Source organism: Mytilus trossulus, chromosome 7 (genome assembly GCF_036588685.1).
Source record: "Mytilus trossulus isolate FHL-02 chromosome 7, PNRI_Mtr1.1.1.hap1, whole genome shotgun sequence".
Classification (NCBI taxonomy): domain Eukaryota; kingdom Metazoa; phylum Mollusca; class Bivalvia; order Mytilida; family Mytilidae; genus Mytilus; species Mytilus trossulus.
Window position 1 is genome coordinate 84,982,383 of NC_086379.1, and position 18,976 is coordinate 85,001,358.

Consider the following 18,976-nt stretch of genomic DNA (forward strand, 5'->3'; position numbering starts at 1 on the left):
CACCCGTTTGATGTTATACAACTCTGATCTTCCTTAGTAGGATATCAGTGGATGGCATGGTATTGACAAGAGTTCTATGAACAGACACATAAACAGAATAACAGCCTTTACCCGTTTGATGTTATACAACTCTGATCTTCCTTATTAAGATATCAGTGGATGGCATGGTATTGACAAGAGTTCTATGAACAGACACATAAACAGAATAACAGCCTTTACCCGTTTGATGTTATACAACTCTGATCTTCCTTATTAAGATATCAGTGGATGGCATGGTATTGACAAGAGTTCTATGAACAGACACATAAACAGAATAACAGCCTTTACCCGTTTGATGTTATACAACTCTGATCTTCCTTCTTAAGATATCAGTGGATGGTATTGTATTGACAAGAGTTCTATGAACAGACACATAAACAGAATAACAGCCTTTACCCGTTTGATGTTATACAACTCTGATCTTCCTTATTAAGATATCAGTGGATGGCATGGTATTGACAAGAGTTCTATGAACAGACACATAAACAGAATAACAGCCTTTACCCGTTTGATGTTATACAGCTCTGATCTTCCTTAGTAAGATATCAGTGGATGGTATTGTATTGACAAGAGTTCTATGAACAGACACATAAACAGAATAACAGCCTTTACCCGTTTGATGTTATACAACTCTGATCTTCCTTATTAAGATATCAGTGGATGGCATGGTATTGACAAGAGTTCTATGAACAGACACATAAACAGAATAACAGCCTTTACCCGTTTGATGTTATACAACTCTGATCTTCCTTATTAAGATATCAGTGGATGGCATTGTATTGACAAGAGTTCTATGAACAGACACATAAACAGAATAACAGCCTTTACCCGTTTGATGTTATACAACTCTGATCTTCCTTAGTTAGATATCAGTGGATGGCATGGTATTGACAAGAGTTCTATGAACAGACACATAAACAGAATAACAGCCTTTACCTGTTTGATGTTATACAACTCTGATCTTCCTTATTAAGATATCAGTGGATGGCATTGTATTGACAAGAGTTCTATGAACAGACACATAAACAGAATAACAGCCTTTACCCGTTTGATGTTATACAACTCTGATCTTCCTTATTAAGATATCAGTGGATGGCATTGTATTGACAAGAGTTCTATGAACAGACACATAAACAGAATAACAGCCTTTACCCTTTTGATGTTATACAACTCTGATCTTCCTTATTAAGATATCAGTGGATGGCATGGTATTGACAAGAGTTGTATGAACAGACACATAAACAGAATAACAGCCTTTACCCGTTTGATGTTATACAACTCTGGTCTTCCTTAGTAAGATATCAGTGGATGGCATTGTATTGACAAGAGTTCTATGAACAGACACATAAACAGAATAACAGCCTTTACCCTTTTGATGTTATACAACTCTGATCTTCCTTAGTAAGATATCAGTGGATGGCATGGTATTGACAAGAGTTCTATGAACAGACACATAAACAGAATTACAGCCTTTACCTGTTTGATGTTATACAACTCTGATCTTCCTTAGTAAGATATCAGTGGATGGCATGGTATTGACAAGAGTTCTATGAACAGACACATAAACAGAATAACAGCCTTTACCTGTTTGATGTTATACAACTCTGATCTTCCTTATTAAGATATCAGTGGATGGCATGGTATTGACAAGAGTTCTATGAACAGACACATAAACAGAATAACAGCCTTTACCTGTTTGATGTTATACAACTCTGATCTTCCTTATTAAGATATCAGTGGATGGTATTGTATTGACAAGAGTTCTATGAACAGACACATAAACAGAATAACAGCCTTTACCCGTTTGATGTTATACAACTCTGATCTTCCTTAGTAAGATATCAGTGGATGGCATGGTATTGACAAGAGTTCTATGAACAGACACATAAACAGAATAACAGCCTTTACCCGTTTGATGTTATACAACTCTGATCTTCCTTATTAAGATATCAGTGGATGGCATGGTATTGACAAGAGTTCTATGAACAGACACATAAACAGAATAACAGCCTTTACCCGTTTGATGTTATACAACTCTGATCTTCCTTAGTAAGATATCAGTGGATGGCATGGTATTGACAAGAGTTCTATGAACAGACACATAAACAGAATAACAGCCTTTACCCGTTTGATGTTATACAACTCTGATCTGCCTTATTAAGATATCAGTGGATGGCATGGTATTGACAAGAGTTCTATGAACAGACACATAAACAGAATAACAGCCTTTACCCGTTTGATGTTATACAACTCTGATCTTCCTTATTAAGATATCAGTGGATGGTATTGTATTGACAAGAGTTCTATGAACAGACACATAAACAGAATAACAGCCTTTACCCGTTTGATGTTATACAACTCTGATCTTCCTTATTAAGATATCAGTGGATGGCATGGTATTGACAAGGGTTCTATGAACAGACACATAAACAGAATAACAGCCTTTACCCGTTTGATGTTATACAACTCTGATCTTCCTTATTAAGATATCAGTGGATGGCATTGTATTGACAAGAGTTCTATGAACAGACACATAAACAGAATAACAGCCTTTACCCATTTGATGTTATACAACTCTGGTCTTCCTTATTAAGATATCAGTGGATGGCATGGTATTGACAAGAGTTCTATGAACAGACACATAAACAGAATAACAGCCTTTACCCATTTGATGTTATACAACTCTGGTCTTCCTTATTAAGATATCAGTGGATGGCATGGTATTGACAAGAGTTCTATGAACAGACACATAAACAGAATAACAGCCTTTACCCGTTTGATGTTATACAACTCTGATCTTCCTTATTAAGATATCAGTGGATGGCATGGTATTGACAAGAGTTCTATGAACAGACACATAAACAGAATAACAGCCTTTACCCGTTTGATGTTATACAACTCTGATCTTCCTTATTAAGATATCAGTGGATGGCATGGTATTGACAAGAGTTCTATGAACAGACACATAAACAGAATAACAGCCTTTACCCTTTTGATGTTATACAACTCTGATATTCCTTAGTTAGATATCAGTGGATGGCATGGTATTGACAAGAGTTCTATGAACAGACACATAAACAGAATAACAGCCTTTACCCGTTTGATGTTATACAACTCTGATCTTCCTTATTAAGATATCAGTGGATGGTATTGTATTGACAAGAGTTCTATGAACAGACACATAAACAGAATAACAGCCTTTACCCGTTTGATGTTATACAACTCTGATCTTCCTTATTAAGATATCAGTGGATGGCATGGTATTGACAAGGGTTCTATGAACAGACACATAAACAGAATAACAGCCTTTACCCGTTTGATGTTATACAACTCTGATCTTCCTTATTAAGATATCAGTGGATGGCATTGTATTGACAAGAGTTCTATGAACAGACACATAAACAGAATAACAGCCTTTACCCATTTGATGTTATACAACTCTGGTCTTCCTTATTAAGATATCAGTGGATGGCATGGTATTGACAAGAGTTCTATGAACAGACACATAAACAGAATAACAGCCTTTACCCATTTGATGTTATACAACTCTGGTCTTCCTTATTAAGATATCAGTGGATGGCATGGTATTGACAAGAGTTCTATGAACAGACACATAAACAGAATAACAGCCTTTACCCGTTTGATGTTATACAACTCTGATCTTCCTTATTAAGATATCAGTGGATGGCATGGTATTGACAAGAGTTCTATGAACAGACACATAAACAGAATAACAGCCTTTACCCGTTTGATGTTATACAACTCTGATCTTCCTTATTAAGATATCAGTGGATGGCATGGTATTGACAAGAGTTCTATGAACAGACACATAAACAGAATAACAGCCTTTACCTGTTTGATGTTATACAACTCTGATATTCCTTAGTAAGATATCAGTGGATGGCATGGTATTGACAAGATTTCTATGAACAGACACAAAAACAGAATAACAGCCTTTACCCGTTTGATGTTATACAACTCTGATCTTCCTTAGTAGGATATCAGTGGATGGCATGGTATTGACAAGAGTTCTATGAACAGACACATAAACAGAATAACAGCCTTTACCTGTTTGATGTTATACAACTCTGATCTTCCTTAGTAAGATATCAGTGGATGGCATGGTATTGACAAGAGTTCTATGAACAGACACATAAACAGAATAACAGCCTTTACCCGTTTGATGTTATACAACTCTGATCTTCCTTAGTAAGATATCAGATGATGGCATGGTATTGACAAGAGTTCTATGAACAGACACATAAACAGAATAACAGCCTTTACCCGTTTGATGTTATACAACTCTGATCTTCCTTAGTAAGATATCAGATGATGGCATGGTATTGACAAGAGTTCTATGAACAGACACAAAAACAGAATAACAGCCTTTACCCGTTTGATGTTATACAACTCTGATCTTCCTTAGTAGGATATCAGTGGATGGCATGGTATTGACAAGGGTTCTATGAACAGACACATAAACAGAATAACAGCCTTTACCCGTTTGATGTTATACAACTCTGATCTTCCTTAGTAAGATATCAGTGGATGGCATGGTATTGACAAGAGTTCTATGAACAGACACATAAACAGAATAACAGCCTTTACCCGTTTGATGTTATACAACTCTGATCTTCCTTATTAAGATATCAGTGGATGGCATGGTATTGACAAGAGTTGTATGAACAGACACATAAACAGAATAACAGCCTTGGCCTGTTTGATGTTATACAACTCTGATCTTCCTTATTAAGATATCAGTGGATGGCATGGTATTGACAAGAGTTCTATGAACAGACACATAAACAGAATAACAGCCTTCACCCGTTTGATGTTATACAACTCTGATCTTCCTTAGTAGGATATCAGTGGATGGCATTGTATTGACAAGAGTTCTATGAACAGACACATAAACAGAATAACAGCCTTCACCCGTTTGATGTTATACAACTCTGATCTTCCTTAGTAGGATATCAGTGGATGGCATGGTATTGACAAGAGTTCTATGAACAGACACATAAACAGAATAACAGCCTTTACCCGTTTGATGTTATACAACTCTGATCTTCCTTAGTAAGATATCAGTGGATGGCATGGTATTGACAAGAGTTCTATGAACAGACACATAAACAGAATAACAGCCTTTACCCGTTTGATGTTATACAACTCTGATCTTCCTTATTAAGATATCAGTGGATGGCATTGTATTGACAAGAGTTCTATGAACAGACACATAAACAGAATAACAGCCTTTACCCGTTTGATGTTATACAACTCTGATCTTCCTTAGTAAGATATCAGATGATGGCATGGTATTGACAAGAGTTCTATGAACAGACACAAAAACAGAATAACAGCCTTTACCCGTTTGATGTTATACAACTCTGATCTTCCTTAGTAAGATATCAGATGATGGCATGGTATTGACAAGAGTTCTATGAACAGACACAAAAACAGAATAACAGCCTTTACCCGTTTGATGTTATACAACTCTGATCTTCCTTAGTAGGATATCAGTGGATGGCATGGTATTGACAAGGGTTCTATGAACAGACACATAAACAGAATAACAGCCTTTACCCGTTTGATGTTATACAACTCTGATCTTCCTTAGTAAGATATCAGTGGATGGCATGGTATTGACAAGAGTTCTATGAACAGACACATAAACAGAATAACAGCCTTTACCCGTTTGATGTTATACAACTCTGGTCTTCCTTATTAAGATATCAGTGGATGGCATTGTATTGACAAGAGTTCTATGAACAGAATAACAGCCTTTACCCGTTTGATGTTATACAACTCTGGTCTTCCTTATTAAGATATCAGTGGATGGCATGGTATTGACAAGAGTTCTATGAACAGACACATACTGTGAAAGTACTTTTATTCGTGGGGTACCAATTTTCGTGGTTTTCGTGGATGACTTTATCCAAGAATTTAAGTGTCCAACGAAATAAAACCACCATTAATTGTCAAATCAAGACATGCAAAGATCCCCATCGGTAGGTTTGACTACTGATGTCGATATGATCAAGAGAAAATAGAATAACGCCAAATCCGAGAATACTTTAATAACAGTCACGGAACTACAACTACATGCAGGATTATACCCATTTATTATTATTATAACCTAAACTGTACAACTTTTGATCTTTTAATTGTCATAAAAATATTCTTGATCGATGTAAATCAAGATTTCCGGTGTTGATATGCTAGTATGATAAAGTGTTCATTTTATACCTTCATAGTTCTCGTAAATATGGGAAATAATATTTTCATGCTGGGCTTGATTTTAATAAGAATTATTTGACAATTCAAGATACATTTAGTGCATTTGCTTATGTTACTGTTTTCTTTAGGTGACATGTTAATGGCCTTATTAACACCTTTGATGGTCTTTAATCTGTTGATCACTTTATAATGGGTTGAGGATAAGTGTTACCACTACAATTTACACAGGTCTATGTTTACTTTGCAATTTCCTTCAATCCAGACTATTTGTAAATTTCGTTTCTGAAGGCTTTAATTTTTCAATTTTTATTTTAGAAAACTAAAATCCACGAATTTAAAAACCCACGAACATGTAAATATTGCTCAAACCACGAAAATTGATACCCACGAATTAAAGTACTTTCACAGTAAACAGAATAACAGCCTTTACCCGTTTGATGTTATACAACTCTGATCTTCCTTAGTAGGATATCAGTGGATGGCATGGTATTGACAAGAGTTCTATGAACAGACACATAAACAGAATAACAGCCTTTACCCGTTTGATGTTATACAACTCTGATCTTCCTTATTAAGATATCAGTGGATGGCATGGTATTGACAAGAGTTCTATGAACAGACACATAAACAGAATAAGAGCCTTTACCCGTTTGATGTTATACAACTCTGATCTTCCTTATTAAGATATCAGTGGATGGCATGGTATTGACAAGGGTTCTATGAACAGACACATAAACAGAATAACAGCCTTTACCCGTTTGATGTTATACAACTCTGATCTTCCTTATTAAGATATCAGTGGATGGCATGGTATTGACAAGGGTTCTATGAACAGACACATAAACAGAATAACAGCCTTTACCCGTTTGATGTTATACAACTCTGATCTTCCTTAGTAAGATATCAGTGGATGGCATGGTATTGACAAGAGTTCTATGAACAGACACATAAACAGAATAACAGCCTTTACCCGTTTGATGTTATACAACTCTGATCTTCCTTATTAAGATATCAGTGGATGGTATTGTATTGACAAGAGTTCTATGAACAGACACATAAACAGAATAACAGCCTTTACCCGTTTGATGTTATACAACTCTGATCTTCCTTATTAAGATATCAGTGGATGGCATTGTATTGACAAGAGTTCTATGAACAGACACATAAACAGAATAACAGCCTTTACCCGTTTGATGTTATACAACTCTGATCTTCCTTAGTAGGATATCAGTGGATGGCATGGTATTGACAAGAGTTCTATGAACAGACACATAAACAGAATAACAGCCTTTACCCGTTTGATGTTATACAACTCTGATCTTCCTTATTAAGATATCAGTGGATGGCATGGTATTGACAAGAGTTCTATGAACAGACACATAAACAGAATAACAGCCTTTACCCGTTTGATGTTATACAACTCTGATCTTCCTTAGTAAGATATCAATGGATGGCATTGTATTGACAAGAGTTCTATGAACAGACACATAAACAGAATAACAGCCTTTACCCGTTTGATGTTATACAACTCTGATCTTCCTTAGTAAGATATCAATGGATGGCATTGTATTGACAAGAGTTCTATGAACAGACACATAAACAGAATAACAGCCTTTACCCTTTTGATGTTATACAACTCTGATCTTCCTTAGTAAGATATCAGTGGATGGCATTGTATTGACAAGAGTTCTATGAACAGACACATAAACAGAATAACAGCCTTTACCCGTTTGATGTTATACAACTGAGTGTCAACTCTGAGGCAACAAACCAGTCTGCCATATATGTCACACGATAGCATCCAATCATTAAATGTAATTAACTATGTATGACAACTGAAACCACCGTTCCCTATCAACTTAATTACCCTCAGTCTTCATACATTTCTTGGAAACCGCTATTTCTGTTACATCATTGATCTATATATTTAAAGGTAATTTCAACAACATGCCTACGCTTATTTAAAATTTGAAACTGTAAATCATATATATATATAATATACATATATATCAAGCTACCAGTTGTTTAACCAAGCTAGTGTAAAAAGACTACAAAAGGCCAAACAAAAAGACAAGAATTATCTTTATCGCTATTTTGTGCATTTTTCCTTTGATTTTTTTTGGTGATAATTTTCATATCATGCTACTTGCTTAAGATGCAAAATTATCGCTAGAAACTAAGCATGCATGTGGCATGCTAACGAAATTGACATGAAATTGACAATGTAGTCATAGGTAAAATAGCGATAAAAAGATTATCATTGTTCATCTCAACTCAACCGCCTTTCTGGCTTTCACTGTCCCGGCTCAAGCGAGAAAATCAGCCTCCTTGAGATGATCCCCCATAATCTATTATTAACAGTTTATGTTTCCTGTGTTAAGATATCTTATAATATTCTTAACACTTAAGATATCTTATAATATTCTTAACACTTAAGATATATTATAATATTCTTAACACTTATGTGAAGTGTTTTAGTTTTTATCTGAGCTCAGTCACGAAAGGGTTCACATAGTGAAATCAATCACTTGTATTTAATATATTCCTTCATCAATGTGCAGAAAACCCTATAATCTTTTGTTATTTGACTCAAATATGAGGATGGTCTAGTTAATTTTTAATTCTAATCAAGAAAGAGTTTTTTGCTCACGCAAAACAAAATAAATAATTTTATACAAGGTACAGTTAATGTACAAGTTCCTGTATTTTGACTTTGCCTTTAATTCTAAGACTGTATATATGTTAAATTTTATGTAAACATGACTCTTCATACAGATTTATTCTTGAAATAGCCTCATTTAGTACCTTGGATCTTTTACAAAAAGATGGTAATTTCAGATTTCGCTGTTAAAATAAATTATAATTAAAATTTGACCTCATTAAAATTTCATACAATGTTTATCACTGTCTGAGGAGCTTTAGGCAGAAAAATCAGAAGTTTTAGCTTTCAAGTAAAACCCATTTCACGAAACAAGTAAAATTATAAATGCCTATTTCAGCGACAGAATTAATCTATAATAGAGTAATGTTTATATAATATCGAGACATCACATCATAATAACTATCATATAATAAAAATAAAATTGACCAATAAGGACATCCATACCAAGATATTTAATTACTTTTTATTTGCAGGAGAATGCAATAAATTATTTATCTAATTTAAATAGGACTGTTGAGTATTAGAGTAACAAATATCTGAAATATGGATGACATGATCTTTAATTTTTAGGTAAAATGCCAGGACTAAACAAGTTAAATTATCATTAATAAAAGCCCAATAGATTTAGTCTTGTTTTAAACTATAAATAGACCAATCATGACTTCTTTGTGATGTTACTGTGACATATAAGTACTTTTGTCATGTGATATTAAAAAGAGGCAAATCAAATAGTATCTGTTTTAGAAGAAATTGGAATATATAATTATTTCATGTGATTTACTAAAGGATAACTTCAATACAGCGTAATACTTTAAACCTGATAGCAAAATAAGTGACAATCCCATATGATTCGACTGAAAAAAATTGTTAAGATTCTTTGTGCACTGAGTACCATTGTCAATTTCATAAATCTTATATTGCCAACTGATGTCAAAACAAGGTTAGTTTATAATCCTTAGACTCTTTGTCTTCATCTCTCATCCAGGAAATGATGAATCTATATAACATCTGGGAAAATAACCTGAAGATTAAAATCTCTCTTATTTGTTATTGTCAGTTGAACATTTTAAATTCTTCTCAGCTTTTGTCTAATTTTACTATTGTTTAAACAAGGAAGTTACACATCTTTAGAAATCAATAACAATAAAAACAGATAGCATAAGGAAGGAAATCATTTATAGGATAATTGAAAGACTTCCAAATCTTCAGAAATCAATATCAATTAAAATAAGTAACATAAGGAAGGCAATCATTTATAGAACAATCCAATGACTTCCATAAAGTCAAAACTCTAACCAATGATGCAATCCAAGGACTTCCAAATGTAAGACAGCCATTTGTGATTCCATCAGGTAAGAACTCTAACCAATGGTGCATTCCAAGGACTTCCAAATGCAAGACAGCCATTTGTGATTCCATCAAGTCAAAACTCTAACCAATGGTGCAATCCAAGGACTTCCAAATGTAAGACAGCCATTTGTGATTCCATCAGGTAAGAACTCTAACCAATGATGCATTCCAAGGACTTCCAAATGCAAGACAGCCATTTGTGATTCCATCAAGTCAAAACTCTAACCAATGGTGCAATCCAAGGACTTCCAAATGTAAGACAGCCATTTGTGATTCCATCAAGTCAACATTCTAATCAATGGTGCAATCCAAGGACTTCCAAATGTAAGACAGCCATTTGTGATTCCATCAAGTGAAGACTCTAACCAATGGTGCATTCCAGGGACTTCCAAATGTAAGACAGCCATTTGTGATTCCATCAAGTCAAAACTCTAACCAATGGTGCAATCCAAGGACTTCCAAATGCAAGACAGCCATTTGTGATTCCATCAAGTCAAAACTCTAACCAATGGTGCAATCCAAGGACTTCCAAATGTAAGACAGCCATTTGTGATTCCATCAAGTCAACATTCTAATCAATGGTGCAATCCAAGGACTTCCAAATGTAAGACAGCCATTTGTGATTCCATCAAGTGAAGACTCTAACCAATGGTGCATTCCAGGGACTTCCAAATGTAAGACAGCCATTTGTGATTCCATCAAGTCAAAACTCTAACCAATGGTGCAATCCAAGGACTTCCAAATGTAAGACAGCCATTTGTGATTCCATCAAGTGACGACTCTAACCAACGGTGCATTCCAGGGACTTCCAAATGTAAGACAGCCATTTGTGATTCCATCAAGTCAAATCTCTAACCAATAGTGCAATCCAAGGACTTCCAAATGTAAGACAGCCATTTGTGATTCCATCAAGTCAAAACTCTAACCAATGGTGCAATCCAAGGACTTCCAAATGTAAGACAGCCATTTGTGATTCCATCAATTCAAAACTCTAACCAATGGTGCAATCCAAGGACTTCCAAATGTAAGACAGCCATTTGTGATTCCATCAAGTCGAAACTCTAACCAATGGTGCAATCCAAGGACTTCCAAATGTAAGACAGCCATTTGTGATTCCATCAAGTCAAAACTCTAACCAATGGTGCAATCCAAGGACTTCCAAATGTAAGACAGCCATTTGTGATTCCATCAAGTCAAAACTCTAACCAATGGTGCAATCCAAGGACTTCCAAATGTACAACAGCCATTTGTGATTCCATCAAGTTAAAACTCTTACCAATGGTGCAATCCAAGGACTTGCAAATGTACAACAGAATAATCTCTTTGGAAATGAGATGTACAAATGCTTATATCGTATTCAGCCATGTATAGAGTACAAAGTTTTGTACAATACACACCTTAAAGCTTTAAAAGGGGCTAAAAGACATGGGGACAGAGAGATTACAGTATACTATAGATTTATCTTACCTCAATTCCAGTGACACCCATCGCTGATTCTATATTCTGTGTCATCCTAAATGGAACCTTCTCTGGAACTCTCAATCCTTTTCCTTTCTCAAAACACACATTGTAGTCAATATGCACTACCTGGAAAAAATGATTTTATTGAATACTTATTAAACAAGTATTTGTATCATGTCTGATATATATATAGATTCCACAACTGCAACACGTGTATTACAATATTTCTCCACTCCAGACAGTTAAATTTTAATATTTAAAGCGTGAGGCTTGTCGAGCTTTTTAAATAAGTAAAATTTAACTGTTGAGAGTGGAGAAATATTGTAATACATGAGTTACAGTGGTGGAATCTGTTTCTCTTATGATTTTTATCCTTCCTTTTCAAAGGTTTGAGGAAAGTTGTGTTCTTTTGATGTGACGTCATCAAGCATGATTGCCTTTCTTCATGACATCACAATAACAAAATTCAGAAGAAAACAAAATAAACTGTTATCACAGAGATATGTCTCGCCTTTTTGTAATTTTGGCAATGAATTGTGCCAATTAATGCTAATACAATTGCAAACCAAACATCAATGACCTATCACAAGTTGATCCCCATAAACTGACCTAATCACAAACTAATACATGTAAAGTAAGCAAACCATTCAAAGTCAATAGGCCATGACTGAGGGGGCGGAGCCAAATAATCTCCATGGCAATGAGATGTGGCAATGGTAATACATCTGCATACCAATTATCATTGACATACAACTAGTGGTTCCCCATAAAACTGAGCTAATCACAAACTAATACATTGTTAACGCCTTTGCCGACGCCGGAAACAGCATACCTATGTCTCGCTTTTCGACTCCGTCAAGGCTTTTCCAAAAATCACAATTAAATTCCAACAGATTTTTCACTAGTCACACCGGTCAGGAAATGTGAAAATAACACAAAAGTTAGAGAAATAGTGTTTTCCAGAAAGTCATCTCAATAATCATAAATTTAACTCTAATATTATAGTTTGTAGCAGGTTATGTCCCTTGTTGGGTGGCTAAAAGACTAAAACATTATGTATATATATAATGTATACGCCCTCAGCACAAATCTTCTCAAATTTGAATTAAAGAAAATCTGCAATGATTTTGGAAAAGAATATGTTTGATAAAGTTTATGACAAGAGTACTGAAAATGCGACTTAAAACACCAACAATAATTCAATCCTTCCAGACACTTATTCTAGCATGGTGCATAATAACGGGCATTTTTAGGTAATTTTAAAACTATGTTTCTTATTGGACAAGAGTAAAATAAACCCAAACTTTATACTAATAGTAGATACCCCTAAAATCAGTCGGCCAAAGTTTGGTCGAAATTGGTCTTGTTGATTCAGAGCAGATAGATGATGATAGAAGATATTTGTCCATTGGCAACTGTACATAATCTCCTTACCTTATATACAAACAAATTCTACAAGTCTGGTAAATAGAGATTGAACAATATGAACCCCATTTAAATGTGTGGATGAACTAAAAAATATCTGGAGGGTTTGGATTCCACTAGTAACAAAAAAAATTCCTTGTACAATGAGTGTTGTAAAATTTCAATCTTTCCGCAAACAGGAAGATGATACATCGCAAACTTTGGTAAAACAAACTAATACCAGAAAAAAACAAATAAATAAATATTCATAGGGAAAAAAACCATAAAAGAAATATAGAAAACAAGAATGTGTATCCAGTACCAGATGCCCCATCCACACTATCATTTTCTATTTTCTGTGGACTGTGAAAATCTCTAATTTGGCATTAAAATGAGAAAGATCATATCATAGGGAACATTTATGCTAAGTTTCAAGTTGATTGGAATTCACCTTCATCAAAAACTTCCTCAATCAAAAACTTTAATATGAAGCGGGACAGACACTGTATCATGAAAGAACAGACAGACACACACACAGACCAGAAAACATAATGCCCATAAATGGGGCATAAAAAGTCAAAGAAAAAAAAAAAACAAGAAAGAAATATAGTATTCAATGAGTGACTAAGCAAAACATTACTCCATGAATGTGTTTAGAGCATTATAATTGTTAAGTTCTTACAATAATAGTTTTTTTCACGTTATGGCAAGGATTTTTTAATTGCGCCAAATTAGTAAATTAGTAAGAAACAATATCTTTTTCTACCGATTCTCATTTTTGGTGTGACATGATCAATCGTTCATTGACAACACCTATTGTTGTCTGACATCATAAGTGTGAAATTAACTGTTTATATTTTACTGGTAAATCAGGGTATTTCATTACAACCAATATTTATAATTCACATATACTGCATTGTTAAAATTTGATTGAATACTTTTTATAGATATCTCTTGTGTACCTGATAGATATTGAAGTAAAACAAAAACTACAGGTGAAATTAGCATGATTTTTTCACATGAATTACAGGCAAAAGCTCATTTTTGGTGAAATTTCTTCTTAATATCATGCAATCAGTTTTGGATATTCATATTTGTGTAATATATCTACCATTTGTTGTTTTATTTAATTTTATTTTATTTAGACCATCTTTTTCATATTTGTCTTTGCTTCAGATTGATATGCGCCATACATTTGTGTAAATAAACCTAATATGTATTAACATTATCTAAAAAGTATTTAATAAACACGTTACTTGGTTATAGTGAAGATACCAATGGTAATGATTCCTTATCTGGTAATCTTATTTTGATTAAAATGTAATGCATTATATCTACTTTGCTGCCAATTAAAAAGCTTTTAGATGATATAAACAATAAGACATCCTTTAATGTACAATTCTATGTCGATGCCAATTAGGAATCATGTTTCTATAATGTTCTACTTCATTAAGAGTCGTATTTCTATATCTTTATAAAAGCCATCTTTGAAGAGCATGGCGAGGAGTGTAATGATACTATTAGATTCTGTATAATTACAGGTGATATTTTAACCCACTTCTACAATGAGAGACAATGTACTATAGGAGGACGTTTGTATAACATGCACATGTTCCAGGGATTAACCAAAAAGTCTAAGATAATATCACACTTAAATAAAATATTGTAATTCGGCCTCAAATACATAGTTTGATAAAAATTGATGAAAAAATGTTGCAGAAACATGACACAAATAGGAAACTCAAGAAAATTAATCAAAATCTGTTTAAAATAAAAGGTTTGAATCTGTAATCTGTTTAAATGTGCAAAAAAGTTGAATGATGTAGAAAGGAAAAAGTTGAAGTTGAGCTTGAGACAGACTAGGTTCCTGCTTAAAATTACCATGTATAACAATGTCTACCATACTAGTATTCAATGAAAAAGATAACCAAGGTTCTGATAGGAAATTAAAGAAATCAATTCAAATTTACACAATCAAAGTTTTCCATAAAACTCACTGAAGTATGAAACTTCGTCAAATTAAGCATTAAACGGGGTAATTCCAAGAATTCTGAATGAAATATGTGCATGAAGCTTTAATTTGTAGTTTCTGAGATACAAACATTTCAAACATGGTCATGCGTAAGAATGTATAAGTAATTGGTAAACAGGAAGTTTATGAGGAAAGTATCAATCATGTTCCCATAAAAGCTTGATTCCAAATTTCAGGGATGGGCTAATTCTTAGTTATTGAGCAAAAAATGTAACCACAATATAAAGGGATAGACACTTGTAAACCAGTATCTTGTGATCATGAAATTCTGGTGTTTTGTTTCAGAGGAGTTGTAATGACAACTTTGTAGTAGTAACTGAAACCAAAGTTTTTGACCTTTGACCTAGGTGTACAAACATTATGACACACCATCTGGTGTTGGTTAATATACATCTCATGTATAAACTATGAAATCATAACGGTTCTCTATATAGAAAGTGTACAATTTATTTTACAGATGTAGACAGACTGGTCACTATAGGGCTACCTGCCACATGGTGGGGCCCTACTTTCTTTTGATATGCAATTCCACAAAGTATGTCCATGTTATCTAACAGTTTGATGAAATTCTGTTGTGTGGATTCAGAGAAGTTAAGATCAAAAGAACAGGACTGACAGATGGACTGATGGGTCTAAAACATTATACCTTATGGTACTTTGTTACGTGGGTATAATAACATTAAATTGTACCAATTGTACCAATTTTACTGTACCAGATCCACATCCCCTTTCTTTTTCGAGCCAGAATACAATAATATTTTGATAATGAAATAAAAAAGAACCTTTATTGTTTTACTGCTTAAATAAATTTTAGAAGAGTTTAATATCACTATAAACAGTAACGATTGCATGGTTTTACAATATTGCTATTATCAAATTGCGACTTCCCTTGCAGGTTTTTCACCAGATTGTCATTATATATTAAAAAACATTTTACAAGTTTCAAAAATCAATATCTCTTTATCAAAACCTATCTAATTTGTAATCTGTATTCTATGGGGAATGTGTTATTTAATTTTTCCTGTATCTAGAATATAGTTGTTTTCTTTGATGGTAATATCCTTCATCCAATGCTCAGATCAGAACTCCTTTCTATACAACCCAATTTCTTAGATACCAGTGCCCTCTAACTCAAAATTACAAGTATGTTGAATTTTTCAGCATGAGCCAAGATAAGTATATAAAAGAAGATGTGGTATGATTGCAAATGAGACAACTCTCCATAAGAGATCAAAATGACACAGAAATTAACAAATATAGGTCACTGTACAGCTTCAACTAGGAGCAAAGCCCATACTTCATAGCCAGCTATAAAAGGCCCCGAAATGAAATTATAGTTGTAATATGAAACGACTGTAACTTATTTTGAACTAAGACAAAATAGCTATAAAGGCTTGAATTTGCATAAATTACCATAAAAAAGCAATGGACCTGTGAATAAGTGGTTCTATTCCTGTCACTGATAAGCATGTGAAGTTAATATATTTTATATTATTTTAATTAGTTTCATCAACTTTTTATTTAAAAAAAATAAAATAAAATAAGTGAGAGTCCTATTACAGCCCACATTATGATCAAATAAGATATTACAGACTGGTCAATAAGCATGCACAGTAAAGAATTAACATTTATTTTTAATTTTTGAATTATTTAATGCTGAAATCAATGAAACATGTTTGTTTAATATGACATCTGGTTAATAGTAAAAGCATTTTGTTCAATTATGTATGTTTTCATGTTTTAATGTGTGTTGTATTGGAAATTTTATGACTTAGAATATTGGATAATTCTTTAAATGCAGATTTCAAAAGTCTCACTTGAAATGCAATTTTAGTCTATCAAGTGGTCTGATTGGGAGAAGAGAAATTGATCTTGTTAATTCATGTACTGAACTAGTACACATTTTTGTTAAGGGGCCAGCTTTAGTCCACCTCAAGGTGCAAGATTTTCTCAATGTGTTGAAGACCTATTGGGGACCTTCAGCTATTTCTTTTTTTTTAATATTTGGTCAGGTTGTTGTCTATTTGATACATTCCCCAATATATTCTAAATTCTAACTACATACAATTATGGATTTTGCCAAAAATATCACTTTTTCTACTTTTAGAAAAAAAATTGTAAGGGTTCCAAGGAAGCCACTGTCTCTCCTTCTATATGAAATAATAAATGTTTGAAGAAATTTAACTACAACTGTAGATTTACTATGTCTCACTTTTTCGACAAAAGTCAAAGGCTCGACAAAAAGGGGAGACAAAATTCTCATATCATTAAAGTTAATTTTATGTAATCTATATTATATTCAATGGATAAATTCGAATAAAAAAAAAGTTGTAGGTATGAATATGTTTATTTGTGTAGACATTAACAAACTAGCTAGTAATTGTTCAGAATGGAAAAAGTGTAACATTATTCACTATAATTATCCCTATGTGGATTTCTATGGATAATGCATATGTTGCAACCAGTTTAGTTTGAGCATGAATTAAGTCAAGTAGGTTAAGGGCATGAATGAAGTCAAGTAGGTTAAGGGCATGAATGAAGTCAAGTAGGTTAAGGGCATGAATGAAGTCAAGTAGGTTAAGGACATGAATGAAGTCAACTAGGTTAAGGACATGAATGAAGTCAAGTAGGTTAAGGGCATGAATGAAGTCAAGTAGGTTAAGGACATGAATGAAGTCAAGTAGGTTAAGGGCATGAATTAAGTCAAGTAGGTTAAGGGCATGAATGAAGTCAAGTAGGTTAAGGGCATGAATGAAGTCAAGTAGGTTAAGGGCATGAATGAAGTCAAGTAGGTTAAGGTAGCAATACACAGTTAGGAAAAAAAGTTAAAATTGACACTCATAATTTTGAATCACCCTCTTTCCCCTCCTGTCTAACAAAGAAGGCTTTATATGTGTGTTATGCATGTATATACTTGTAGAAAGAAAATCTTCCATAGATTTGATTTCTAATGCTCATTAGAGTGATATATAGTTCATTTTGGGTGTAACCATGGCAACAATCTGCATTTCTTAGATACAAAATATAGCAAAAAAGGGGGGTGAACATGTCACAAAAGTCTCCAAAATTTGGTCTAAAGGAAAATTTCAATGAATTACAGTGATACCTTTCCTGAATCCATAGGTTTATATCTATCAAGTGGTCCAAAAAAAATCATATGCTTTCCTGCTCCTTTTTCCATAAAATTGAATTGAAAAGATTGAGCGCAAAATCTTTGTTGATAAACACTTCAATAATTTAAGGACATATAAACGGTACGGATAGGAAAATACGGACTGTCAATCATACAAATGGCCTATAAAACATGTGAAAATCAATCTAAATGTTCATATAAACCCACTAAGAAGGCTCTAATATTCTTCAATTATCTAAAAATCAATTTTATTGTACAAAAACTTTCATATTTAAAAAATTCACAGGGGCCATAATGCGAAACTAAAGTTCTAACTGTGTATTGCTACCTAAGAGCATGAATGAAGTCAAGTTGGTTAAGGACATGAATGAGGTCAACTAGGTTAAGGACATGAATGAAGTCAACTAGGTTAAGGGCATGAATGAAGTCAAGTAGATTAAGGGCATGAATGAAGTCAAGTAGGTTAAGGGCATGAATGAAGTCAAGTAGGTTAAGGGCATGAATGAAGTCAAGTAGGTTAAGGGCATGAATGAAGTCAAGTAGGTTAAGGACATGAATGAAGTCAAGTAGGTTAAGGGCATGAATGAAGTCAAGTAGGTTAAGGACATGAATGAAGTCAAGTAGGTTAAGGGCATGAATTAAGTCAAGTAGGTTAAGGGCA

General features: G+C 33.7%; 1 protein-coding gene across 1 annotated transcript in view; it reads right to left on the reverse strand.

The window, feature by feature from the left end:
- LOC134726048 (serine/threonine-protein kinase SMG1-like) overlaps positions 1-18,976 on the reverse strand; it is a 132,952-nt gene that overhangs the window by 36,740 nt on the left and 77,236 nt on the right. Inside the window, exon 48 of the mRNA XM_063590433.1 lies at positions 11,753-11,872. Within this exon, the coding sequence (XP_063446503.1) occupies positions 11,753-11,872 (120 nt within the window). The remainder of the gene's footprint in view (positions 1-11,752; positions 11,873-18,976) is intronic.